Source organism: Tyto alba, unplaced genomic scaffold (genome assembly GCF_018691265.1).
Source record: "Tyto alba isolate M040663 unplaced genomic scaffold, T.alba_DEE_v4.0 Super-Scaffold_3, whole genome shotgun sequence".
Lineage (NCBI taxonomy): Eukaryota > Metazoa > Chordata > Aves > Strigiformes > Tytonidae > Tyto > Tyto alba.
Genome location: NW_024881304.1, coordinates 20,047,253 through 20,072,482, shown reverse-complemented (window position 1 = coordinate 20,072,482; position 25,230 = coordinate 20,047,253). Strand labels below are relative to the sequence as shown.

At 54.0% G+C, this 25,230-nt stretch overlaps 1 protein-coding gene across 7 annotated transcripts in view; it reads left to right on the top strand.

Moving 5' to 3' along the window:
* LOC116960443 (SLIT-ROBO Rho GTPase-activating protein 3) overlaps window positions 1–25,230 on the top strand; it is a 126,869-nt gene that overhangs the window by 87,686 nt on the left and 13,953 nt on the right. For 2 of the 7 annotated variants that reach the window (XM_042799399.1, XM_042799401.1), the window contains exons 7-15: window positions 8,216–8,437; window positions 8,933–9,034; window positions 9,290–9,487; window positions 10,756–10,840; window positions 13,261–13,288; window positions 16,414–16,516; window positions 18,944–19,004; window positions 19,417–19,494; window positions 20,603–20,737. In XM_042799399.1, the coding sequence (XP_042655333.1) occupies window positions 8,216–8,437; window positions 8,933–9,034; window positions 9,290–9,487; window positions 10,756–10,840; window positions 13,261–13,288; window positions 16,414–16,516; window positions 18,944–19,004; window positions 19,417–19,494; window positions 20,603–20,737 (1,012 nt within the window). Of the gene's footprint in view, window positions 1–8,215; window positions 8,438–8,932; window positions 9,035–9,289; window positions 9,488–10,755; window positions 10,841–13,260; window positions 13,289–16,413; window positions 16,517–18,226; window positions 18,258–18,943; window positions 19,005–19,416; window positions 19,495–20,602; window positions 20,738–22,332; window positions 22,536–25,230 lie in introns of those variants that run through there. The other 5 variants (XM_042799402.1, XM_042799403.1, XM_042799400.1 and 2 more) reach the window with 5 other exon arrangements.

Below are 25,230 nucleotides of genomic sequence, written 5' to 3'. Positions count from 1 at the left end.
AGGGAGACAGGGAGCGCGGAGGGGCGTCGTGGTTTAGCTCAAAACCCATCTGGCCACGCTCCCGTGGGATCCCAGCGCTGCCCGTGTACTGCAGCCGTGCACGTTCTGCCGGCTCCTCCACCCTGCCTCACCAGGGGCGATGACTAACGACGTCCTGGGCTGTCTTTTCGGGACACGGGGGGGGTGATGGGGGGCTCTCGCACACCCTTCGCATCAAGCACAAATTGCCGCGTGCGGTTTTTTGATTTGTACGCAAATCTGAACCGTCAGGGCACTGCAGCAGCTAATTTAGCAGCGTTTCCCCCAAATCCCAGATGGCTCGGTGTCATCTGTTAGGCACAGCCTTGACATTTCTTGTGCCCTCGGCGTCACCACGGAGCAGTGACTTTTATAACAAAGCCGTTCTGCTAACCTCCCGCTCTGGTGAGAAAGGAGGTCCCAGCTGCTCTGGGAGAGGGTGGAGAGTCCTCCCAGGGCTGCGGTTTTAATGAGAAATGTAAAACTCGATCAGAGGAGCTGTGAAGTGGCACAGAGCACGCCTATCCCCCCTCTCCAGTGGCCTTTTTGTTTTGTCCTGTAGAAGGGAAGAGTATAGAGACAGATCAAATTGGCCTTGGATTTAAAGTGGTGCCTCTTCCCTCGAAAGAAGCATGTGTTTATATTAAAACGCCTGGGCTCGTCTCTCATTTCTGTCATTAGCTATGTGACCAAGTTAATCTCTTTGGCCACATATGTGAAGTGGAGATAAAGCTGCTTATCCATCCCTCTGGAGTTGTGTGTGAAATGGCTGCAAAATATTTTGAAGTGGTCACATGAAAGATATTGCTAGATTTAACAGAGTAAAATGTAGCAGTCTGCCTCAATGCGTATTGATCCACCAAAACTTGTTCAGCCTCCTGTAAATCCTTTTGAAACAGCAGCTTGCTTCTCTGTGGATGACTGTGTTTGACATATCTGAGACAAGCAAGTAAAGGAGAGGAATTTAATATTGCACGTTACTGCCAAATTGCTCAGTCCCTAGAAAACTTAGCTGATGGCCTTGTCATTTTTCACATGGTCAAGTGATGCTTAGTGGAGTTAGGAAACAGAAACAACAGTCCAAATTGTTATGCCAAAAATCTTCAGTTGGGTGTAGTTACCTCACAGTAAAGCTCTAGCTTTTGCAGCACTGTTGAGAGGGCAGAAGCTGGAAAATACAATGTATGTATAAATGCATAATATAACTGTAAATAAAAAAAGAGGAAGAAAGGGAAGAGAGCAGAGCAAATAAAGAGAATTGTTGGTTTCCAGCTGGCGCTGGGTGCTGGGGAGGCCAGGGCGTGAGGCTGCTGGCGCCTGGGAAGCGGAGGTTAAGCAGGGAAGGAGCGAGCAGGTTTTAGTCGGGGCTTTGCCCCCTGCTCAGGCCTGGGGCTGGCTGCAGCACAGTGGCTGCCTGCGGGGCGCAGGGTGCAGCCTCCCTGATAAGAGGGAGACTCAAAGGTGCTGAAGCCACAGACCGCTTGACTGGGATCTGCTTTTAGGCATCTCCTGCAGCTCGTGGCATCGTCGTTTCCGTCGGTGGGTAAGTGCCTGGGCACGTCTGTGCCTGCAGGGCCAGCGCCGGCAGCAGCTCCGCTTTGTGCGGCGCTTTCCCCGTGTGATTGCGCGGGGATGTGCCCCTGGCCTGGGCCGCTCTGCGTGACACCACCGCCTCTTTGCTGAAGAGATACCGATTTATACAAGCCGAGGGGCTCTTCTGGGGGTTTGCTCTGGTGTTTGAAGCATTTTTTCCCGCCCAAAGAGCCTTTCAGTTCCACAGAGGTTCCTCCCACGCTGTCCTCTGGGTGGGCTTTCCGCTGGACACCGGGCTCCTGGCAGCCCGAAGAGCCAGGTCTGTTCTGTCGTGGGAACCCCACGCAAAGCGTCGCCGTCACCGCACCGTCGCGCGGAGCAGCGTCTGTAAGGCCAAGCTGCCGCCCTCCCGGGAAGCTGCAGCTAGTTGATCTGCCTTCGGGGTGTTTCAAGGAAAGTCAATAATGCGGCAATCAAAAGAATAAACAGCTTCCACCGGGAGGGATTAGGCTGTTTTAAGAGGCCCAGGGCTGTTCGCTGCACGGCTGCTGTGTCCCTGCTCCCCGCAGAGGCAGTTTGGGAATGCGCCCGAGCCGCTCAGCTCCCCCCGCCGCCGGGCACGGAGCTCTGGGAAATAGAAAATACACGTTTTTAGGCGTTGCTGTCACTGACCTGCGGGGCTGAGGAACTGGAGGTGCCACGCAGCCACCTGGGTGCAGGGGCTCTGGGCTGGGAGGCTGCGGTGGGTGCTGGTGACGATCACACAGGGCTCGCTGGGCTCGCCTTGGAGTTAACCCTCGAGCTTTAACGGGGGAGCAACACAACCTGCCTGAGCTTGTAGAGCCCCAGGCATCCCTGGCGTGTGAATTGCCCGGGCAGGGCAGAGGTTGTCAGTGGAAATGGGCAATAAAACCAGAAATATCCATATGCTGTTAAAAGCTTCATGCATTTTAAGAGCATAAATGGAAGAAAAAGGATGAGATTTGTATGGTCTTTTTCATCAAAGAGCTTCTGCGGATGGAGAGAGGAGGAAAAAGAAGTGCATTTGCTTGATCTCCTTTCAGAAATTTGACATAATTTTTTCATATACTAGTACCCTGGTTAAGTAAACATCTATTACTCTTCTTCTATATGCAGGTTATTTATAATAGCTACCTCTTTGTAAGCAGGAACCATAAATCATCGTATTCTAATAACTAAGTTATTCGTCGAGTACTATATTAAACTGAAAGAATCCAACCAATACACATTTCTTAAATTTTGCTGGTCATGGCTTCAATAATATGGTAAAACTACATTTTTTGCCAAAGTTTGCATGTAGTAAACAATTTGTTCCTCATGTGGATGCCACAGACATTGGAATTGGCTTGCTAAATTAATGAAGCGCATGTGCTGATTGTTTCATGATTTAGAAGTGTCATGCAGTCTGTAAATTTTACTGACAGACTACTACGGTCAGTCTTTGTCTGATAGACCTTGTTAGCTTGGTACAAAAAAGCAACAGTACTTTCCTTTAGAGAAAAGAATTTCTTGAGGCTTTGGGCTGCTTTTCCCAGTAGCTTGGAAGAATAGCCTCAAGGTCTCGTCCATTAAAAGATTAACTTACCCATGCATTCATCTTAAACCCAAACAGCAGCACCTCCCCTCAAACAAAGGAAAACCCTGAGCCCCAAAAACCCGAATCACCAAACAACCAAAAACCCCATTAAACCGCTCAGGAAATACACATAGGAGAGAGGCTGTAGAGAGGCTAAGGAGCAAAATAAATGTAGGTTAAGAATCCTCCAGAAAGAAACCTACTCTGGGGACCATAGAGTTAATTAACTCTAGCTTAATTCGAAAAGGACTACATAATATTTGGCTCTGCAATACTTATAGTTAAGGAACCTTTGATTAGAAGTAATCAAATCTCATGCTTCAGGGCGTGAGTTGATTACTGCAGGGGTCAGGGAGGATCCCATCCTTCCCCTGCTGTATCCACACATTATCCCCTGTTAGGCTAAAAATAAATCAGTTGTTCGGGAGTTTTTGTGTCTTCTTTTCTGCCTCAGGCAAAACAGTGAGCGTGATGGGCCAAGACTGTTCCTTTGGAAGAGATTTATGGTAACTGTCGAGCACCGCCAGCCAGGCCGTGGTGTGCGCGCGGGACCCTTCGCTCCGTTCGGGGAACGCTTTAAAAACACGGTTGTCAGTGGGTGTGGGGGAAAGGCAGCCCCCCCCTCGGCGCGTGGGCGTCCCCGGGGGCGATGCCGCCTCGGCGTTTTGGGGGGCGGGGGGAGGGTTTGGCCGGGTGGTGCTGGGCTGCAGCGCACCCCGGCGCGGCGAGGGGACCTGCATGCGGGATGGCTTCGGGCTCCCTCGGCACCCTCTGCCTTCAGCAGAGGAGCTGCTCAGGTTGCTGAAGCTTCGCAGCTGGGCTCGTTCTGGGGGATGTTGCCTTTGCATTTAAACCCGCGCGCTTTCTAGGGCTGCCCCCGCTTCCCAGGGGTGAGTGCCCCCATCGCCGCACCTCAGCGTCCCCGGTGGCCGGCTCCTGCCCAGCGTCAGACCTGCTGGGGAATATCAGGAGTAATAATCATCAAAGGGAGGCAGCCCTCACGTTTATTTGCTCCTTCCCATCCTTTCTGAGCAACTCTTTGTGGTTGCTGATCCATCTCAGCCCTTTCTGCCTTCTCCTGGTGTGGTTTAATTTCCTTTGCTGCCCGGATCCATCCTAGAGTGTGCAGAGCCCATTTGTCGTTGCTTTTTTATGAGCTTTTCTCATACCTTGGCTGGAATACCTTTTGTAACAGAGTTTGTTTCAGTGCTGTTTTGCTTTGAGGAACGTGCAGTGACTTCCAGCTGCAGAGGTGTGACCGTTTTGTTTTCTCCGTATTTAATACTTAGCAAATAAATGTTCTCCAAAAAACTGAATGAGAGCAGAAGGAGTCTGTATTCTCTTTGAACATTCCTCCTAAGATCTGAAGATACTTTCAGGTACGCGTTAGGCTCTCACGTAGTACCCAGCATTGCCATGGCCAAGTGCAAATGTTATCCTGGTAAAACATTATTTCATGCTTTGTGACAGACACATCAAATATCTTTTAGCTATTTAACCAGCGAGGAAATGAAATGCACGCGTCAGCAGCTGGGGAAGCGTTTCATTCTCTCAAGCCCAGTACGGTCGCGGCCCCGGCTGTGTAAAACCCCTCAGCATTTCTGCAGAGCTTCATCATTTTGTGTTAAACCCCACCGGGTCCCTGCAGACCCTCCAGCCGCCGCTGCCTCTCGTGGAGACGGCGGCTGCCCCGCGGGGCCGGGTGCTTCGGGCTCCCGCTGGCTGTTGCTTTGTTCCGAGAAGCGTGCCTCGTGCCCCGGTGCTGGTGCAGTTCGGTGGCACGGGTTGCTTCCCGGCCCTTCAGGCCACCCCAGCCCTGCTTCTTGCACGGGCTCACCCTCGGCCCCCGCGGGCGAGTCCTGGGGAGGAGCTGGCTCTGCCGTGGCTGCCTGACACGGCGGCCGCCCGAGGGAACACGTTGGGATGCTCCTGTTGGGATGGAGACTGGCTGGCTTTCCTCCTGGCTTCGGGCGAACCTTTTCGTGCCTCTCTGTGCCCACTCCTGCGTCTAAAACGGCGTTACTGGCGCTGGGGTTAATGGCCAGCGGAGGTCTGCAGCCCCCGGCCCCTCCTCGGGTGCAGCTCTGCAGTGGGACACACACACACACATTTGGAGCGTTTGGGCCAAAACCAGCTTGCCTGAGCTCCAGGGTGTCTGTCGGGTTTATTTCTCAAGTTGAACACTGTAATATTTCCACCCATGGCAGGGGTGTTACCAGACTTAATGAATTAATATACAGAGAGCTTAGAGGTCTTCAGATGAAAGGCACTGAAGAAGGGCTAAGGATTATTATTTGCGGCTCTAATTTCTTTTCCATCAAAGGGATGAGAGGGGTGAGAAAATGCCATTTGTTCTGGAGCTTGGGAGCAGGAGTTTGAAGTCTTTCTTTTCTTTCTTTTTCTTTTCCCCTCCCCTTTGTGTGTTTCTCTGGGAATTTTGTGGAAGTCCCTGCTCTGTCTTTTCTTCTCTGGGCACCGGCGTGTGAAGCAGCCGGCGCAGCGCTAATCACCAGAGGCTTCAAGGGCCGAAATATGTCAGGAAAGCGCCTGCCCTGGTTTTCAGTTGCAACTGATTTCTGGGCATTGCAAATAACTGCTAGCTTCAGCGCGAATTCAGCATCAAAGTCAAGGGAAGATTTCACACGGAATTTTTTCTCAAAAGCATCTGGCAATACCCCGAGCTCTGTCTCCACGGATTCTGTGGCATTCAGCGATTTTCCTTTGTAATAGCTCAGTTTTGTATACTTCGGGAATTCCCACCCTTGATCGGTGGCAGATATTTTCTCCTGGTATGATTTTTTTGTAATCGAGTAGCAATAATTCCCAAGGGGGTGGGGGAGCAGCAGCGAGGGGATGGAAGGCGCGCTGGGAAACGTGCACAATCCTGTTTTCAGGGCGCAGAGCTGCGGCGCCCGAGCCGAGCGGGTCGTGGGGGCTCGTGGTCCGAGCACTGAGCTCGCCTCTCGTGGCCGTGAGCGGCCGGGGGGTGCTCAGGGTGCGCCCGGGCACAGCGGCGAAGGGCAGGGCAGCTGCATCGCCCCGCTCCTCCGCTCCTGTGAGCAGCCCCGGGGCGGTCGGACAGGCGTGATTGCTAAAAGTCTCTCGTGGGAGAGGCTCGCGGTGCTAGAACGAGGTTTCGCCCTGCCCCAAGTGGTGAACAGAAGTTTGCCCCGATTCCTTGGTTTTTGTGTTGCTCGCTGATTCGTGAAGGCAGAGCTATATTACTCCTTAACTGCCCCTGTTTTCAACTAATAAGATTGGAAGCTAAATAGGAGCAGGATAAATGGTGGATTATGACCATCCAACACTTCCTGCAAAAATCCCAATTATTGCATGTGTGGTTTTAACAGCTTTAAAAGACTAGGTGGGGAGGGGCAGGCTGTGCTCGTGTACCTGCAAGCGGGAATCAGCCAGTTACGGTTTTACTGCTGCTTTTAGCACAGGCTCAGCCAAACACAGCTCTGCGTGTGACTTGATCTGAGGTGAGGGTTGTCTCTTCAGACCAGCAGAAAGCATGAGATAGCTCCTTTGGAGCTGCTTGTGGCACCAGCTGAGTTTTCACATTTCCCTTGGAGTTTATCAGTACTAATACACTTTTTTGTGCCTTTCTGCATCGGGTCAGTAATGCCTGTGGGTGCGTAAAGCCGGAGAAGGTGCCGCTGAAATGCCAGCTCCCCACAGGGGGTTCTGCTGCTGCCGAAAAGCTAGCTTCGTTTGGGGTCATTGAGATTACGCTAGCAATCTTCTCTTGCCTGTAGCTTTGTGTGCCGTTCTTGTGCTCTTGGCAGTGGTTTTGGCGGGGCTGCATTGGGGTTGAAGCCAGCTCGCCACACGCCTGTGCTGTGCCGGGGTGGTTTTGGTTACAGCTCACACAGGGAGGACTTCCGACTCGTTCCTTAACGCGTGGCAGCAAAGCATCTTAACTTCTGTAATACAGGTTGTCCCGTGGTACTTTTCATGTAATCGGGGTGACTTGCTGGCAACGGTTAGTTTGGTGCTACGAGCTATAGGAGGTGTTTCTCACGGGGTCCCTCTGTTTCTCGCACGGAGGTGTCCCTGTGAGCCCCGGGCCTGTCCCTGCAGGTCACGGTGCTTGTGTGCCGAGCTGCCCGAGCAGCTTCGTGCCGGGCGGGCAGCAGTGCCCGCGCTGTGCCGGGGGACGGGCACGTATGGTTATGAAACCCCTCGCAGAGGGGGAAGCCGCAGTTATCTGACCTTACATCTTCTACCAGGAACTCCAGCCCTCTCGCGTCCCAGAGATGGACGCGCTTTGGTTGTGGACTGCAGCCCTCCTGTGTCGCTGCGCTCTCCTTCCAGCCCCACGAGCGTGGCTCGGGCTGATGCGCTGCGCTCCTCCGCCTTCCAGCCTCCTCTCTGGCTTGCCTTTCCCCGCAGAACAAAATCTCTTGACCCCCACGTTTTGAGTGCTGCTTCAGTGCCCGTCCTTGCCCCCCACTTGCGGGGCGGAGCGGAGCCCTGTGTGGGTGGTGTCAGGGCTCCCGTTGGGGACGGGGAGGAGAGCTGCTAAGAGTTGCTTTTTGCTCAGCTGTGATTAAGCGTTCATAGCAGCAAATCCCTGTGCTGTAGCTATACTTAACATGCCAAACTCAATTATATTGAGAAGAGAGTTTAAAAACAGGCTTTTGTCTAATGTACAGTATTTTGGCAGCAATTAGCTCTGAGTTATATCATTTTCCCCAAGGTGAACATGCAGATGATCAGTTATGCATGAGAAGCTGCTCTGTCGTGAGAGAGAAGGCAGCTTCCTAGTGAGGATAAAAGGGTTTGCATGTACTGCAGGACACGTTTTTTGGTGCCATCTTGCTTGAACGTCAGGGTCACTGTGCTGTCTGGCTGTTTGTTCCCTTATATTTGCCTCCTTCGGTCCTCTTTCCTTCTTGCCTTTTCATATGGTATTGCTGTATGCTGTTAAATACACCCCAGTACGACAGGGCTGGTGTTTCTCTGGGACACAGAGTGCTGTTCCGGGCATTTAATGGACACATGACCCTCCAGAGCAAGGGTGGGAGTGTCTGTGTGATGAGACCCTTCCTCGGTGTTTCTCAGTGCTGTGATCTGGGATTCCACGCCAGCCTCGCTCGGACCTTCAGGACGTACCTGTCTGCCGAGTACAACCTGGAAACCTCCCGCCACGAGGGCCTGGACATCATCGAGAACGCCGTGGACAACCTGGATGCACGGAGCGACAAGCACACCATCATGGACATGTGCAACCAGGTCTTCTGCCCTCCGCTGAAGTTCGAGTTCCAGCCTCACATGGGGGACGAGGTAGCGTACTCGCCGGGGGGGCTGCAGAGGTGCCTCGCAGCCTGCCCTGGGCTGGCTTCCTCCTCTTAACCATCCCCGTTAAGTTATTTCTGACTCCTTACCCCTCGGTGCTGTTTTCACACACTGCTATTCGTGTTTCCTTTCTTAATGAGACAGTCGGCTCATTAGGGCTCCTCCTTTCAGTCTGCCTCTTGCTCCACATCTCTCCCAATTAGGAAGCCTGTGGCGTGATTGTCAGCTGAAGTGCCCAACAGATTTGTAAAGTGGAGCTTTGATTTACCTGCCGTAATTGGAAGACTTCAGAGTGCAGCTTTCAAATGCCGGGTGGAAAATGCTTTGTGCTGGCCCAGGTCCAGGGCACTGCTGATTAGCAAGTGGGTGATGTGGCCTCCCGGGAGGCTGTGAGGAGCTTCTGGGTGCTGGAGAGAATAACTTAGGGATTGAAACGTGTGTGTCTGGTGAGTGCCCGACCCTCTGAATGCTCTCCTGTCTCAGGTGTGTCAGGTCAGCGCCCAGCAGCCTGTGCAGACCGAGTTGCTGATGCGGTACCACCAGCTGCAGTCGCGACTAGCCACCCTCAAGATAGAGAATGAAGAGGTAAGAAGTCGCTCTGGGTCTCGTGTTTGGCCCTGCAGGCAGCGTTGCTCAGCCTTTAGCCCGTTGCACAGGGGGGTTCCCGGTGCGCTCGGGTGTGGAGCCCTTCCAGTGCCGGCGCTGAGAGCTCCCGCTGACTGCGGCTGGCGCAAGAGCAAGCCCGGCACTTGGGAGCTGCCCCCTGGCCGGTGGTTCTGGCTCCAGATGTGTCGCTTCCCCAGTCCGCTTCAAAACCACGCTGTCTTCTGTTTCTGATAGGTGCGAAAAACCCTGGATGCCACAATGCAGACTTTGCAGGACATGCTGACGGTGGAAGATTTTGACGTTTCAGACGCCTTCCAGCACAGTCGCTCCACTGAGTCGGTCAAATCAGCTGCGTCGGAGACCTACATGAGTAAAATAAACATCGCCAAGAGGAGAGCCAACCAGCAGGAGACCGAAATGTTCTATTTTACAGTGAGTCTCATGCCATACAGGACTCAAAGCATTAATTGCTAGGGCCGAGTCCCATTTTAAATGTTCATTAGTGAAGCGCAAGAACTAATTCAGTCTCTCTACGTACTTGTCTTCTGTCTGATCTGGGGTCGGAATGCATATCTCAGTGGCAGGGACTGACAAGCCAGTGTCTGCCTTGTTCGTCTTTTTGAAGGAACAACTGGAGCAACCAGTTGTGACCAAAACCCTACACAACTCGGGAGTGGCGGCTCAGGGCAGGGCAGCAGACACCAGCCAGCCTCGCGGCGTGTCACCCTTCCTGGAGGCCTTTACAATTTTGATCCATTTGCCAAACCTTCCTTTGCTGGCCTGCCCAGCTGAAATCTGCCCCGGGCCCGCGGTTGAGCCCAGCGGCCCCCGGCATCCCCCGCAGGGTGCTGGGGGGGGGCTGCGACGGCCGGGCTTGCCGGGGCAGCCGTGGTCGGGTGCCTCGCTCCCAGGCGGACCGAAGCTTCTCTGTTGTGGTGCTTGAAGTGTAAGGCATAAGCCGTCCATCCGCTCAGCAGAAGCAGCCCTCATTTAAGCATGGTTGGTAGGCTAAAGGTAATAGCACCTTGGGGTACGTTGCATATGCACAAAAAAGCTTCTGCTTTCTCTTAACAGTAGTATTATTCCAACTCCGGGGGCCAAACAACGGCAGTTTTCATTGTGAGTTGTGCTTGGGGTTTTTTTAATGCTTTTTGCAAGGATTTTCTCTCTGCCCTTCTCTGTCTTTATCTGTAAAACTGCTTGCTCTTGAGCGTTGCCGGGTGTCAGACGGTCTCACAGTGAAATGAGAAGTTGTGCCACACAGTTAGTGTCACCCAGTGCCTAAAGCGTCCGATGGTCCCTGGCCTGGGTCGGTCTCATGCACTGGGAGTTCTCGCTCTGCATCACTTGTCTGCACAAAGGCAAAGCTCCTGTCAGTGGAGGGAAAGCCTCTTTGATTTTCCAGGCTGTTCCCAGAGGCCTGACGAAAGCAAGCTTGCTTAGAACTCTCTTTGTTGGGAGCTCCTTGCGTTGCCAGGCAGCAGATGCAGCACCAAGGAGACCGGGCTAATAAGATCATCAGGACTGTGGCTGGAGCAGTGAGAAGTGATTAGACCGTGCTCAGCCCTGCGGCGTCTGACAGAGCCTGTCAGCCGTGCTGAGCCCCCTCCAGCAGCCCCCCGGGCAAAAGTGTACATCAGTTACGGACTATTCTTGCCAAGAGTCTTAACCCACCTCGTTCGGTTTATTTTTAATTCCAGAAATTCAAAGAGTATTTGAATGGCAGTAACCTTATCACGAAGCTCCAGGCCAAACACGACTTGCTGAAGCAGACTCTTGGAGAAGGTGAGTGGTGGGGTTAGGTCCGGGGAGGAACCTCCTGTCACACGAGATGACTTTAAACCTGGCGTCATCTTTCAGTCTTAGCGGCTGTCTGTGTGTGCCTGAGTGACTGAGTAGCTGCCTCTACTAAGTTTAACCAGTGACATGCAAAATCATTATTTCCTAGGAATATTACTCTTTTCCCACCTTTCTTGGGGGGGGCACATAGAGAAATTTGTTTGAATTTTACACTGTGTGCCAAAGTGCTGTGTTACTTCTTCAGTAAAGAGATTCCCACCCGCTCCAACCCTCTGCCTTTTTCCTTCCTCTACCCCTTCTTCCCCACTTAGCGCGGCCCTGAACACACGTGTTTCCTTGTCCTTGATGCTGTGCTTCTGTGTCACGGGTTTGCCAGCAGCCTTGCTGATTTAATAGGCCCCTTGCCCCCCTGGCCGTAGGTTTTTTTACTTGCTCTAAACCAGAACTGCAAAATCATCCTTGTTTTTAAAGCTAACTTTTGCGTAGCAGGCTTTTATTGCTCCAGATAACGTCACAAGTGGGGTTTAGAGCACATGCACACAAACAGGCTTCGTACAGCAGAGGGGCAGTGACTTCTGAGGGAGGCAGGAGCGAGCGGCTCCAGGTGGGATCCGCCACTGCTGGGGTAGTGATGTGCAGCCATGTCCCCGGCAGAAGATTTTAGCTCTTTTAAAGGGTTTTTAAAAATTGCATTATTTCCAGTGTAAAGAAGATGGAGATGAGTTAGTGTCCTGATTTTCCAACAGGAGAGACTATGTTTAAATCAAAATACACGAGTGGTCCATGGTCATCTTTTAACAATGCAAAAATTGGACTCCTCATCTCAGAGTGGAAAATAATAATAATGATGATGATGATGGTGATGATGATAATTATTATTATTATTAATAATAATAATAACAATAATAATAATACTAGCAGCTTGCTTTTGGCTATTTTGCCAAACATTTTCTCTGCCAAATTTATTTAGCCCTAAAATCCAGCTGCCAGTTCGATCCTGTGGTATGTTCCACTCCGTGAACACCGAGCCAAGTCGAGGCACCAGCTGTAAGCAGCAGGAAGGCTGCAAGGGTAGGCGCACAGGGCTCCGTTAGCGTACTTCAGGAGTTTCGGCACCCCCTGTAGCCGCCCGAGCCCCTGGGCCCCTGCGCGGCGGGGCGGCCGGCTCCGCGGCAGCGTGGCAGGGCCGTGCGAGGCTCCGCGGGCTGGCTCCCAGCTGGGGCGCCGGCGGGGGCACGGAGCAGGCGCTTCGCTGAGATGGGACCCATCTGGGCTCTTCCCGAGACCACAGGCACGGGAGGGAGCTCCGGGTGTTCCATCCAGTCCTCGGGCTCCCCTGGATCGGGGCAAGAAGTGATGAACCGGGTGAAGATTAATTGGATCGCCACCCCGGTCTCTCACACGAGAGCCATACTAACGCCACGCTTAGGAGGAGGGATACAGGGTCAGGTGTTTTAATTCTCTAGAGTTGTGCGAAAGCAGCCGTGGAAGATTTTCAAATGAAAACTTTCTGAATTTCTCTCGGGCCGTGGCATCATCCTGCTATGTAGGCGTTCAGCAAATATTTAGCCCAGAAATGCCAAATGCTGCGTTTCAGCGTGAGCTGATTCTCATTAGGAAGAAGTCTGGATTTGCAAAACACTTGTGTGGAATTCTTTTCTTTTTCAGTGAGGAATTGGCTGCAAGCTTGCTTTCCGCGGGTGCCAAGGGAGAGCAGGAAGGAGGCATGTGCAGCCAAATGCTTCCTTTTATGTGCCTTAAAAAAAGGAAGAATAAATCAGCTTTCCTGGCCTTGGGAGAGAGGCACAAACAGCATGTGCAGTTAGTTTAATTTTTTTCAGCGTATTGACAAATACTTGAAAAAATGAACAGATCTTATCAGTGGTGATACGCTGCTCTTTATATGAAATCCAAGCCCTAAAAGTACGCGAAGGGAATGAGAATATTGACGGCCAGACCAGAGCCCGCCTGGTGGTGGTTAGATGGGCTGTTATCTCGCAGGACTGTGATGGGGCTGCCCCTTTCCTGCTTGGGTTTGGCCAGGCCCCAGCTAGTGCAAACGAGCACTAATGGCAGAGGACCTGCCGCACATCTGATCATTTACAAGATGGGCTTCACACTGCAAATAAGCCTTTGATATCAGTGGGGGTTGAAGGCGCTTTCCCTCTCTTGTGGCTGAGTCTTGGACTTCTGTCTTTTAGTGGTGGGGGCTTGGATAGCAAACAGCTCAGCATCTCCCCGCGCTGCGGGGCCCGCAGCCCATCCAGCTGCTTTTTGCCCAAAGCCGTTCACTCGGGGCCCGCAGAGCCGGCCGTGAGCGTGCGAGTGCCCGTGCGAATGTGCTTGAACGGTCGTTTGGTGGTGACTAATGTGGAGAGATGATGGAAGCTTGTGTTTCCTCCTAGGTGAAAGAGCCGAATGCGGAACGACCAGGTGAGCAGTTTCTTCCAATTCGTTTGGTTCTGGGGAGGGCTCGCTCTGGCAGGAGGGTGGCCGGGGGAAGGCTGGTTTGCTCTGTTACCAGCGCAGCTCGGCGGGGTTCGGATTTAACCATCTTCCAGCCGCCCTGTGCTGGCAGGCCGGGGGGGGCAGGCAACCCCAGGCTCCCCACATCACTGCCCTGCTTCTCAGCTGCATGGCCTGAAGTGGGTTAATTAGGGCGATGACAAACAGGCCCTTGGTTTTGCTGCAGTGTAATTTCTGGCTGAGAAGTGCCTGGGAGTGCTGTGTCAGCACGGTGCGGTGCCTTGTAGCGTAGCTGAGGTTGGGCTGTGTTCAGTGTCTGCCCGCTTCCTACCATCCCTGTTCCTTTGAGGACTTTGATACGTCCCCCAAAGCCTCTTCCAGCTCTGGCTTCTCTGCCTAGGAGTGCCGAACATGCCTGTATTCACAGATTTTCATCCCTCTACAGCAGGAGATAGTGGATGTGACAGGGAAGAGGCTTTGATCTGTGTCCAGTCCATAAAGCATCTCCACAGAGCGCTGGTGGCTTGCTAGGAGTGTGCTGGTTTTCTAACAGTAAGACGTGTGCCAGCAAAGCCTCCAAACATCTCCCCAGAACACGTACAACCTCTCTCTGTTATCTTTTTACAACCCTGTTTCAGTGTTTAATAAAACTTGCAATACCAGCAAAAAAAAAAAAACCCAAACCCCAGCCCCATTCCATGTTAGAAATGCTGAAGCAGATGGCGAAGCCGGGGCTGCCTCTGCCGAGGGTGGCGGGGAGCTTCGCTCCTGTGCCTGGGCTGGAGGGGGCTGTGCTGCCCGCGCCGGGCAGAGGGCCCAGGGCTGGCACCCACGGGGGCTGCAGTGCCGGGCACCCAAGCGGCTGGGTAAAATATGGGGAGAATTTGCTCTTGAGTACTGTGTTTATCAGGAGTGGGTGCCCGCGGGGTGGTGGTGTCGCAGGCCAAAACAATCAAAGGAACGAATAACAGCCTCCTACACGAGGGATGATGGCACAGCTCCCTGCTGCTTCTGTTTGCTTTTGTTTCAGCAGTTGCTTTTACTTCACAAAGGAAAACAAACAAGAGACAATCTCGTCCTTGTGTGAGGCAGCGCAGAAAGTGTAGGCAGAGCAACCTTCCCGGCAGATGCAGCCGGAGGCCGGGCTGCCCCGGCATCCCCGGGGAGGGGAGCTTACGCGGCAGCAGACAGCGCTGGGTCTGCAGCTGAGAGTCGGGCGGGCGCTCGGATGGGCAGCAGTGGTTTCTGCTCCTCAGTTACCAGCTGAGGGAGTGGTTAGAAGCTATAGGAGGGTACAGTCAAATTGCTTAATGAAAGGCATCTGATTAAGACACCAGCATATCACAACCGTTGCATCGTAGCTCCATGTAAATTGTACGTGTCCATTCGACTCTGCTCTGTGAGAACTTTTGCATGAAGGCTCCTAGCACTCCTTTTTGTTTGCAGTCATGATCTTTCCTCTACAGACATCAATACAGCCTGGAGGTAGAGGACAGATCAGAAATTGGTTAGAGTTTTTATGCTATTTTTCTCCCTTTTCTAGATCCAGGCACTTCAGTCTTAATGTCCTTCATTATCAGAAGAAGAAATCCAAATGTGAATAGCGCTAATGAAAGCAGCCCTCCAAAGTCCCGATCCCTGCACTAAAATAAGTCACGTTTCCGTGGCCTTGTTTCCAGAGGCAATAGGTGTCCGTTACCCTTGCTGGAGGCAACGGGGCCTTCAAGGTCTGGTCCCCGTGGCTGATGAGGACCCTCGGTCACTAGCTAGTGGGGTAGGGGCACGCCACGTCCCAACACGCATGCCCACCTTTTCTGTTCTTGCAGACATGCTGGTGGGTTTGCTCATCTGTGTTGACTGGGCTCACCTTTCTGTTTGGTGGTTTGAACCTTGGGAACGCCTGCCAGAAAGATGCAAGACTGTTCGCATCCCTGTGAATGTCTCCCAAAAGAAGTTAGCTACAGGGAGGTGGAGGTGTTCCCACTTTCCTCTTTCTGGCCCTCTGTGAGCAGAATGAGATCCATTTAGGAATAAACAGGAGTACCCCAGTGTTTTCCAGGGGTAGCTGTGGGTTGTTTTGGATATATCAAGGAATCGGTTGAACTTTCCAGTTGCTCTTTGTGCTTTTTCAGACTGGCAGAGTGCTGAACTGGAGGTAGGAGGCAGGTGTTAAAAGTCCTGCTGAGCACCATCGTCTTTGTTTTACTTCCAAAATATCATCCCTGGTACTAGCACAAACACTGAGCAGCAGTTTTGATATTTGGCTTCTCAGAGGGAGAAATGTATCTGCAGGTCGTGGCTACCAAAAGGCAGTTGTAACCAGCTGTGTTCAGCATCTTTATTACTTGTTGAAGGAAGCGAGTGCTGCATGAGGAGCATTCCCGATCACCCGTTGCTTGTTCAAGCTGTGGTGGTTGGTACGGTTACTGTCTTGATTCCTGGAGACCACTGCTCTTTACAGGAGGAACCAGGACTCTTCAGGAGACCTGTAGCAACAGCTGGTTAGATTGCTAGACGTGACTGCAGCTGAGGTTAGAGTCTGTCTGATAGGGAAATGCTGGAAGATTACGGGGATGGAAAGTAATGGGTAGGCTGGCTTATTGCTGTTAAATATTTCTATTATCAAGATTTAATTTGAATTTATTACCTAAAGGCTCCAGTTTTGACCTTGACTTGAAATTAGACGTGCAGCTCACAGTGAAGAGCTCTGATTTTGCTCGGGGCTGCCCACAGGTTCGCTCTGCCGCCCGTGCAGAGACCTGCCAGCAGCACCCGGGCGGCACTGGCCCCAAAATGAGTTAGCCAAGTTAGCGCTGGGGTAGCCTGCCGCGGGGTGCTGGGCAGGGCTTTGGGGTGAGCAGAGGGCACGTCCCCGGGCGCTGCGGAGCCGAGCTCTTTGCAGGTCCCCCGGCTCCCAGGGGATGCTGAAGCGTGAGCGGCTGCAGAGTGCGTGGAGCCGCGTGTCGAGTCCTCACAGAGGGATCGTTTTGTTTGATTTGTTCCTTATTCTCAGTCATAACCTTTGAGATCTCACCCTGTCATTGCATTTATGTTGGTGTTTTGTTGATTTATTTTGTTCCATTTTCTCCCAGGCCCCCATGTCTTCCCCCTAAGCCACAGAAAATGAGGAGACCTAGGCCTCTCTCAGTCTATAATCATAAACTCTTTAACGGCAATATGGAAACGTTCATTAAGGTACTCGCTGACTGACAGTAAGAGTTTATGAACGCTGTGAATGTAATGGTGGCTTTCCTGTCCTAACTGCTGGCTGCTTTCCTTCCTCGGCGGGGTCTCTTGTCCGCTGTGCACCCAGTTGACGTGGCCAGTGCGTGCTTTGCCTCGGTGACGATTTCTCTCCATAGCTGTCCTCGCCCCTCGTGCGCTCCCGGCGTTACCCGTCCCGTCCCCGCCTGCGTGCCCACGTCCCTCGTGGCCGGTGGCCATGCTGGCCGGCTGTGTGGCGCGGGGCCCTCTTGCCCATCCCGGGATCAGACAGCAAGCACAACCCACCCCAGCACCCTCAAAGGATCCCCTCCACCTTCACTTTTTCCACGCGTTTTTGGTGGTCGTCCTCCCCCGTGGCTGAGGAGGAAGATAAAGCAGCTCGTAAGCTCCCAGAAAGCGTCTCCCAGTTGTGAGGACTGGCAGCCCGGTATTGAAACCCCGTGCGTGTGGGCGGCTGTGTGGGAGGGCAGACGTGCTGTCCTCGTCCTTACACAAAACAGATTGATAGTACCCAGCCCCGCTGGCTCGTCTCGGTGCCAGCGGCTGGTGGGGGGTGGCTGCGGCCCCCTCGTACCGGTGGGCCAGCCTGTCCCCGCGGGCGGCCATTGCCTGGGGACGGGACGGGACGGGACGGGACGGGAGAGGAGAGGCGGCAGGTTGTGTGGCGGCTGCGGCGCCGCAGGCCGAGGCTGCTGACACGCAGCGCGCGGCCTTCACGGCCGGGGGCCGAAGGATTTTCTTCCTTTAGGCCGGGGCGAGCTCAGATGAGCTCGGTTCGTGCTAGTGCAGCCCCAACGGCAGGGGACGTTGGGCCCTGCTCATCCCGGGAAATTGCCCAGAAGGAGAGATTTGAGGAGAAAAACGGAGAGGCGTGGACATGGGATTCATCCCGAAGGGTATCTCCAGATGTCTGGCTGCTGATCTTCTGACATCCAGCACTTTGCTATTGCCTGGCTGCTGGAAAGCTTTCCAAAGGAATCGATGCCATTCCCGTTGCTCGGAGTGTTTAATCCTGTGCTGAAGAAAGTTTTAGTGAAAATACTGTAGGAAGCAGTAGTGACAAACTGTTGGCTTAGGTAAACTAACAGGCATTGTCTGGCTCCGGTTTATTCTTACAAGCTCTTTTAGTGCAACCGTAAGCCTCAGGGCAGTGTTTATAAACAGCACACTGTCACTAGTAATATACGGGCCTGGCTGACAAAGCCGGTAATCTCTTTAATACTTGTAATTATTCCTTGCTTCAACTGATTTTTTTTTAAATAATGCTCATTAGAGTCCAGCCTGCTCAGCACTGTGGAGGAGGAATTATCTGCAGTGGGGATCTCTCCGAGCGGACGGGGGTCCTCGGGGGACGGTGCCGTGCCGTGGGGGTGTCCTGGGGGACGTGGGAGACGTGCGGGCACCCGCGAGTCCTGGGGCTTGTCCTGGGGCTGCCAGTGCCACCCGTTCAGGGAGCGAAGAAATCCGAGAGGCTCTTTCTGCCGGTCGCCGAGGCTGGGGTGCAGCGGGCCAGACGGGGTTGGGGAGGGCGGGTGGGCAGCCCGAAGGGGTCGGACCTTGCTAAGCTGCCATTGCATTTGAGCGTTCATGGCCTCCGAAAGAGATGCCTACCTCTAACCGAACTTATCCTTGCTTAATCTTTTCTTTTTTTCCTGCTCTGCTGCTTTTTTGTGTTCTCAGAGGAAGGAGGAATGCGCGAACGAGAAATCAGGTATTTACTGGAGGCCCATCTATGAGACGGAGTAAATTAACCAGAGAGATGCAACTGTACTCTACTGGAAAAACAGCCAAACAAAGGCCCTAAGGAAAATAAATGTCCACTTAGGCAGTCGGACACGGCTCATGTTCCCCCTTGAGCTCCTTATGCAAGGGGCCTGGAGAGAAGCAGCTTTGAAACAAAAGCCAAAACTCATCACAGGTTCAGATACAGGCAGTTCATTTCACACACTGGTGTTTTGGTTTGTTTTTTTTTTTTCTTTTTTAGCATCTGCTGACAATGGCTCTTTCTTTAGGTGGAAATATTGTTGTAAGCTCTGTTACTGGAAGCTTACTTCATCAGATAGGTATAGTGCAAGTTTTATTTTGGCTCAGCATTACACCTTTGAAACGGAATAGCTGTGATCCAGTTGCATCAGTCCCCTGTCTCAACCAGATAGTGAGCAGCAGCCTTTCACATGCTCTAGTGAAAGCTTGTTTTGTGCATAATTGACTGCACATACTATATTCAGCACTTTTTGATGGCTTGATGTGTGTAATGCCTCCTTTTCTTGCCTGTCCTCTCACTAAACTCAATAGCACTGATCTTCAAATCTCTGTTTTCGCAATCTTTAATGCATTTCCTGTGCTTTGTTATCAATAAACCAGTAATTTTTTACTTTTTCCTTTCTGTTCATGAAGGATTCAGGACAGGCTATTCCGCTTGTAGTAGAAAGCTGCATTCGTTACATCAATTTGTACGGTAAGTTGATTCAGTAATATCAACAAAACCTTTCTGCCAAGGAAATTAAGTACCTGTAGTTAGCAGTGAAGTATAGCAGAGATTCCTGCAGGCCTTGCTACGTGGTCTCAAGTTGTAATTACAGTGGCATTGACTGTGATGTAGCATTGGATGACTGGCAAATATTTAGGTCTTGTTAGCCCTTACTCAAGTTCAGTTGTTCGCTCAGGCCCCAAGCCAACGGGAGCCCTTTCAGCGCTTTGCTCTGGGGGACCTTGACTGGAGAATGTGAGCAGAAATGAGTCGTAGCAAGCTGTCCCCTTCATGCTCTGCGCATTTCTGGGTGCATCAACCCCTAGTTTCTGCTGTTCTTTACCAGAAAGTGCTGTGTGACAGTTACAGAAATCTGTTCTAAAAGGTTGTTCTTTTCTAGGCCTTCAGCAGCAGGGCATTTTCAGAGTCCCTGGCTCCCAGGTGGAAGTCAACGACATCAAGAATTCCTTTGAGAGAGGTGTGTTGCCAGGGTGTGAGGCTGCAGCTGGGATGCCGTGTCCCGGCAGAGATCGTTGGTGGGGGTTGCAGTGTGTGCTGGGTGCATTAGACATTGTGTAAAGCCTGTGCTAAAGGCCTTTCTGCTACGAGACACGAGGAGGTTTTCTCCCCTTCTAGGTGTCTCGGTATTGCATGTCCAGCAATAGCAGAGAGTCACTTAGGGAAAGAGTATGAGAAGTAAGGGTAGGTGCAGAGACCTTTTCCGCAGTCATTAATTAAGAGCGTAAAAGCCTCAGCCATAAACCAGTTTGCTGGGGATCCCTATCCTGCTTCCTGCAGCGGTTTGTCAAGGGAGGAGCAGCATTGCCACGTGTACCTGGAGGCAGTGTTGGTTGTGGAGCTGCCCCTGCTTCTGTTGAGAAAATCCCATGGCAGGTGCAAGGCTGGCAAGAGGGGGCAGAGCAATCCTGCTGGCACGGAGCGAAGGTGAAGCTGTGAAAGGGACGGTGCAGGTGGGGGTAGCGGCCCCCCTGGCGTTAATCTCTGAGCAGCCTCGGAAGGATCGGGGTGAGGGTGGCCAGGCCAGCGAACGCAGCAGTGGTGGGACTGTCAAAGGCTGGAAGGTTTGCACATCCGGTGTAAGAGGAATCTGTGTCCAAGTCCCTTAGGTTTTGAAAGCCCTGATCTAAGTTGGTACAATGTTATCCAGAACCATTCAGTCTATTCCAGAGGCATAATTGCATCCTCCAGCCAAGCCTGTCTGCTCAGGCTTTCACCCACCACCCTTTAGATCTGCTCAGCTCTCTGAGCTGTTGCCTTAAATGCAAAAATGCACTGGGCTGGAAACTGTGAAAGAGAGCCAATTAATAACATCTTCAGGAAAGGTTTAAAATCTCCACAATAAACTGGGGTTTTGTAGGGGGGACTATAGCACGTCTCAGCACGATGCCGTGTAACAGAATACCTTATTAAAATCTCCTCTTGCTGGCAAAATGCATAGCATTACCAGTGCACACACTCTTCTGAGCTGGGGGAAATTTGGGGTTTCCACTGAGTTAGGAAAAAACACTTGCTGTCCTAGTCTGACTTGACAGTAATGCTGGAAATAAAAACTCTTCTCTGGGCAGGTGAAGATCCCCTTGCTGATGATCAAAATGAACGTGACATTAATTCAGTGGCTGGAGTCTTGAAGCTGTATTTCCGAGGACTGGAAAACCCACTCTTTCCCAAGGAAAGGTTTCAAGATTTGATATCTACTATAAGTAAGTACATGTGGCAGCTCTTCTCAGAGAATAGGATGGGACAAGAGAAGCAATAAACGGGGAGCAAGTACCCATGAGTTTTGCAAATAGCAGCGTGTGCTGTGAGAAGGGCTGTAGGTCTGCAGTGGAAGTTGTTAGGAAAAGACGTTACGAGCGTGCATTGGCCACGCTGGAGGGGAGGGAGAGATAAAACATCTTGCTCTGGCTCTTTTAAAATCCTCCCAGCATCACGAGGACCGCCAGAGTGCTCTCCAAGTGCAGGCCCGCGGGCTGCACGTGCAGCAAGCCTGGGCACACGTCTGTGGGTTGTGTGAGGGGTCATTAGCTGCTCGAACAGGGCCGGGCGCTGTCCTGCCTGCTCGGATCTCTGTGGGCAACGGAGAGGCACCCAGCGGGGTTTTGCTGCTTTGGCTCAGCACCTGCTACTAAACATAGTGAAGGTCAAGAACTCCTGGCTACTTAGAAAGCTTCTTCAACCCTTGACTCTGCAGACGTGGTTTCAGCTCCACTCGATCAGCGGTTCTCCACGTGTTTGCTATGTGCATTTCCCGTCCCAAAGAAAACCGGAAAGTGCTTTGGGATATGAGCAGAGGTGGAAGCTGACGGGTTTTAATCAGGAAGGTCTGGGATCGATGTCAGGGAGAGCCTGGTCGCTTCTTGTTCTGTCCCGAATTCTCCTTCCAGCTCCACAACTGAAGAAACAGATATCCCAGCTGGGCTTTATTTCTCTCAGTACCTTGTAGTGATGACATTTATTTATTGGCAAGTCATGGAAAGTACTCCCTTGGGGCAAAGGAAGAAGACAGAATGAATGTGATGTTTCAGAGATGATGGAGGAGCATGTTGTGCACTTTGGCTACAGGATGACTTTATTTTACAGGAGAGGCGTCGGGGTTGTTTGGGGTTCAAGTGTCTCAGTACGTGGGTAGCTTTCGGGGGAGCGACTGTGAACATGTGCTGAAGTCCTTTGTTCAGCTTTCCCTGCTCAGGGCTCCTTCCCCACTTCTTAACGTGCGTGACTGCGAGAGATTTAGGGATGTCAAGAAAGACAGACGATAGCTAGAGGGGAGTGACACAGGGATGGGCTTGTTCCAGAAGGAGAAGAATGTGCTCTTATTTTTCAAGAACAGTTGTTTTCTGTAGTAGCTTTAGGAAAGTCACCATTGCTTTGCAATTTTGATGTGTTAGACGGTGCAGCACACCTGTAACATGGCAAACGAAGCTGTTCCTGCACCAGTTTCGTGCCCCGGCCAGGGATTTTTAGCCTGACTTGCCCTGCTCACTCCGGCTGCCCTCCCCGAGGGGCTCACAGCAGGCAGAGCAGGGACCCTCAGGGGGCAGAGCCCGCAGAGAAGGGGACAGGTGCCCTTTTGTGCCAGGAAATGTGCCTGGTGCTTGGTGGTGTGACTGTGCTTGCAGATGGGCTTGTGCTTTGAAACCCTCCCTAATTAATGCCAATTTGCACAATTTGTTAAGCTTTTGGGAGCTTTTCATTGCAAACATCATCTGCTGGTTTGCTGGATAGTATTCTTGTATATATTGTTTCTCATTTCAGCAAGCATTTTCCTTATCTTCATCTTTCCTTTCTTATCCAGCTGCTGTTGCTGCCTTTTGATCAAGGGCAGATTTGAAATGAAGTGCTGACTTTCTGCCACATAAACGCAGGCTGTCTGTGATAGGTGTCCCAACCTAAACAGACTGGAGGAACCTTCTCTCTTTGAGAAACGCTGCTCAGGAAGATGCCACCTTTGCTCTCAGACGCTTTCTCTCATTTGGAATTACGGCAGAAAGGTTGAAGGCAGCTGAGCGGTTTGGGCTCTGCACCGCACTGCGTCCCAAAGCCGCCTCGCTCCGCTCTCTCCCGGTGAGGCGCTCGTTCCCGGTGAGGCGCGCTCTCCCGGTGAGGCGCTCGCTCCCGGTGAGGCGCTCGCTCCCGGTGAGGCGCTCGCTCCCGGTGAGGCGCTCGCTCCCGGTGAGGCGCGCTCTCCCGGTGAGGCGCTGTCTCCCGGTGAGGCGCTGTCTCCCGGTGAGGCGCTGTCTCCCGGTGAGGCGCTATCTCCCGGTGAGGCGCGCTCTCCCGGTGAGGCGCTCGCTCCCGGTGAGGCGCTATCTCCCGGTGAGGCGCTGTCTCCCGGTGAGGCGCGCTCTCCCGGTGAGGCGCTCTCTCCCGGTGAGGCGCGCTCTCCCGGTGAGGCGCTGTCTCCCGGTGAGGCGCGCTCTCCCGGTGAGGCGCTGTCTCCCGGTGAGGCGCTGTCTCCCGGTGAGGCGCGCTCTCCCGGTGAGGCGCGCTCTCCCGGTGAGGCGCTCGCTCCCAGTGAGGCGCTCGCTCCCGGTGAGGCGCGCTCTCCCGGTGAGGCGCTCGCTCCCGGTGAGGCGCGCTCTCCCGGTGAGGCGCTGTCTCCCGGTGAGGCGCTCGCTCCCGGTGAGGCGCTCGCTCCCGGTGAGGCGCTCTCTCCCGGTGAGGCGCTCGCTCCCGGTGAGGCGCTCGCTCCCGGTGAGGCGCGCTCTCCCGGTGAGGCGCTGTCTCCCGGTGAGGCGCTGTCTCCCGGTGAGGCGCTGTCTCCCGGTGAGGCGCTATCTCCCGGTGAGGCGCGCTCTCCCGGTGAGGCGCTCGCTCCCGGTGAGGCGCTATCTCCCGGTGAGGCGCTGTCTCCCGGTGAGGCGCGCTCTCCCGGTGAGGCGCTCTCTCCCGGTGAGGCGCGCTCTCCCGGTGAGGCGCTGTCTCCCGGTGAGGCGCACTCTCCCGGTGAGGCGCGCTCTCCCGGTGAGGCGCTGTCTCCCGGTGAGGCGCTGTCTCCCGGTGAGGCGCTGTCTCCCGGTGAGGCGCGCTCTCCCGGTGAGGCGCGCTCTCCCGGTGAGGCGCTCGCTCCCAGTGAGGCGCTCGCTCCCGGTGAGGCGCGCTCTCCCGGTGAGGCGCTCGCTCCCGGTGAGGCGCGCTCTCCCGGTGAGGCGCTGTCTCCCGGTGAGGCGCTCGCTCCCGGTGAGGCGCTCGCTCCCGGTGAGGCGCTCTCTCCCGGTGAGGCGCTCGCTCCCGGTGAGGCGCTCTCTCCCGGTGAGGCGCTCTCTCCCGGTGAGGCGCGCGCTCCCGGTGAGGCGCGCGCTCCCGGTGAGGCGCTGTCTCCTGGTGAGGCGCTCTCTCCCGGTGAGGCGCTCGCTCCCGGTGAGGCGCTGTCTCCCGGTGAGGCGCTGTCTCCCGGTGAGGCGCTCGCTCCCGGTGAGGCGCTCTCTCCCGGTGAGGCGCGCGCTCCCGGTGAGGCGCGCGCTCCCGGTGAGGAGCGCGCTCCCGGTGAGGCGCGCTCTCCCGGTGAGGCGCTGTCTCCCGGTGAGGCGCTGTCTCCTGGTGAGGCGCTCGCTCCCGGTGAGGCGCTCGCTCCCGGTGAGGCGCGCTCTCCCGGTGAGGCGCTCGCTCCCGGTGAGGCGCTGTCTCCTGGTGAGGCGCTCGCTCCCGGTGAGGCGCTCGCTCCCGGTGAGGCGCTGTCTCCCGGTGAGGCGCTGTCTCCTGGTGAGGCGCTGTCTCCTGGTGAGGCGCGCTCTCCCGGTGAGGCGCGCTCTCCCGGTGAGGCGCGCTCTCCCGGTGAGGCGCGCTCTCCCGGTGAGGCGCGCTCTCCCGGTGAGGCGCGCTCTCCCGGTGAGGCGCTCGCTCCCGGTGAGGCGCTCGCTCCCGGTGAGGCGCTGTCTCCTGGTGAGGCGCTCTCTCCCGGTGAGGCGCTCGCTCCCGGTGAGGCGCTGTCTCCCGGTGAGGCGCTGTCTCCTGGTGAGGCGCTCGCTCCCGGTGAGGCGCTCGCTCCCGGTGAGGCGCTGTCTCCTGGTGAGGCGCTGTCTCCTGGTGAGGCGCTGTCTCCTGGTGAGGCGCGCTCTCCCGGTGAGGCGCTCTCTCCCGGTGAGGCGCTCGCTCCCGGTGAGGCGCTCGCTCCCGGTGAGGCGCTCGCTCCCGGTGAGGCGCTCGCTCCCGGTGAGGCGCTCGCTCCCGGTGAGGCGCTGTCTCCCGGTGAGGCGCTGTCTCCCGGTGAGGCGCTCTTTCCCGGTGAGGTGTTGTGGGCGAGGTTTTGGCAGCGGGAGCCGCCGTGTGTGTCGCAGGGCCGCTGAGCACCCCTCGAAGCTGCAGGGCCGGGTGGTTCCCTGCCGATGGGGTGGGGGAGCCAGGCTGCTGGGGGCAGGCGAAAGGCTGGCTCTTTTGTGTACAGGTGGTGAGAGTTCGTGTGGAAACGTTTCTCAAAGGCACATGAGAAATAGATGGATTGAAAAGGCACTTTGTTTGCAAAGGTTCGTTCAGGGGAGTGCCTGCATTGTAGAGTGATTGATGATTACTCCATTAATTCCCCTGAATTGCAGCCAGTTGAAACATTTTGCTAAGTGAAAAAGTGCCTTAAGACAATTTGTTCCTCGAATAAACGGCAGCTCAGCTACATGTTGTCAGTGAATTTTATTATGACTAGCAAATGTCAAAGTCTGAGCCAGCATAGTAGAGTAAGCATCTCTTCCATGCATCTGAA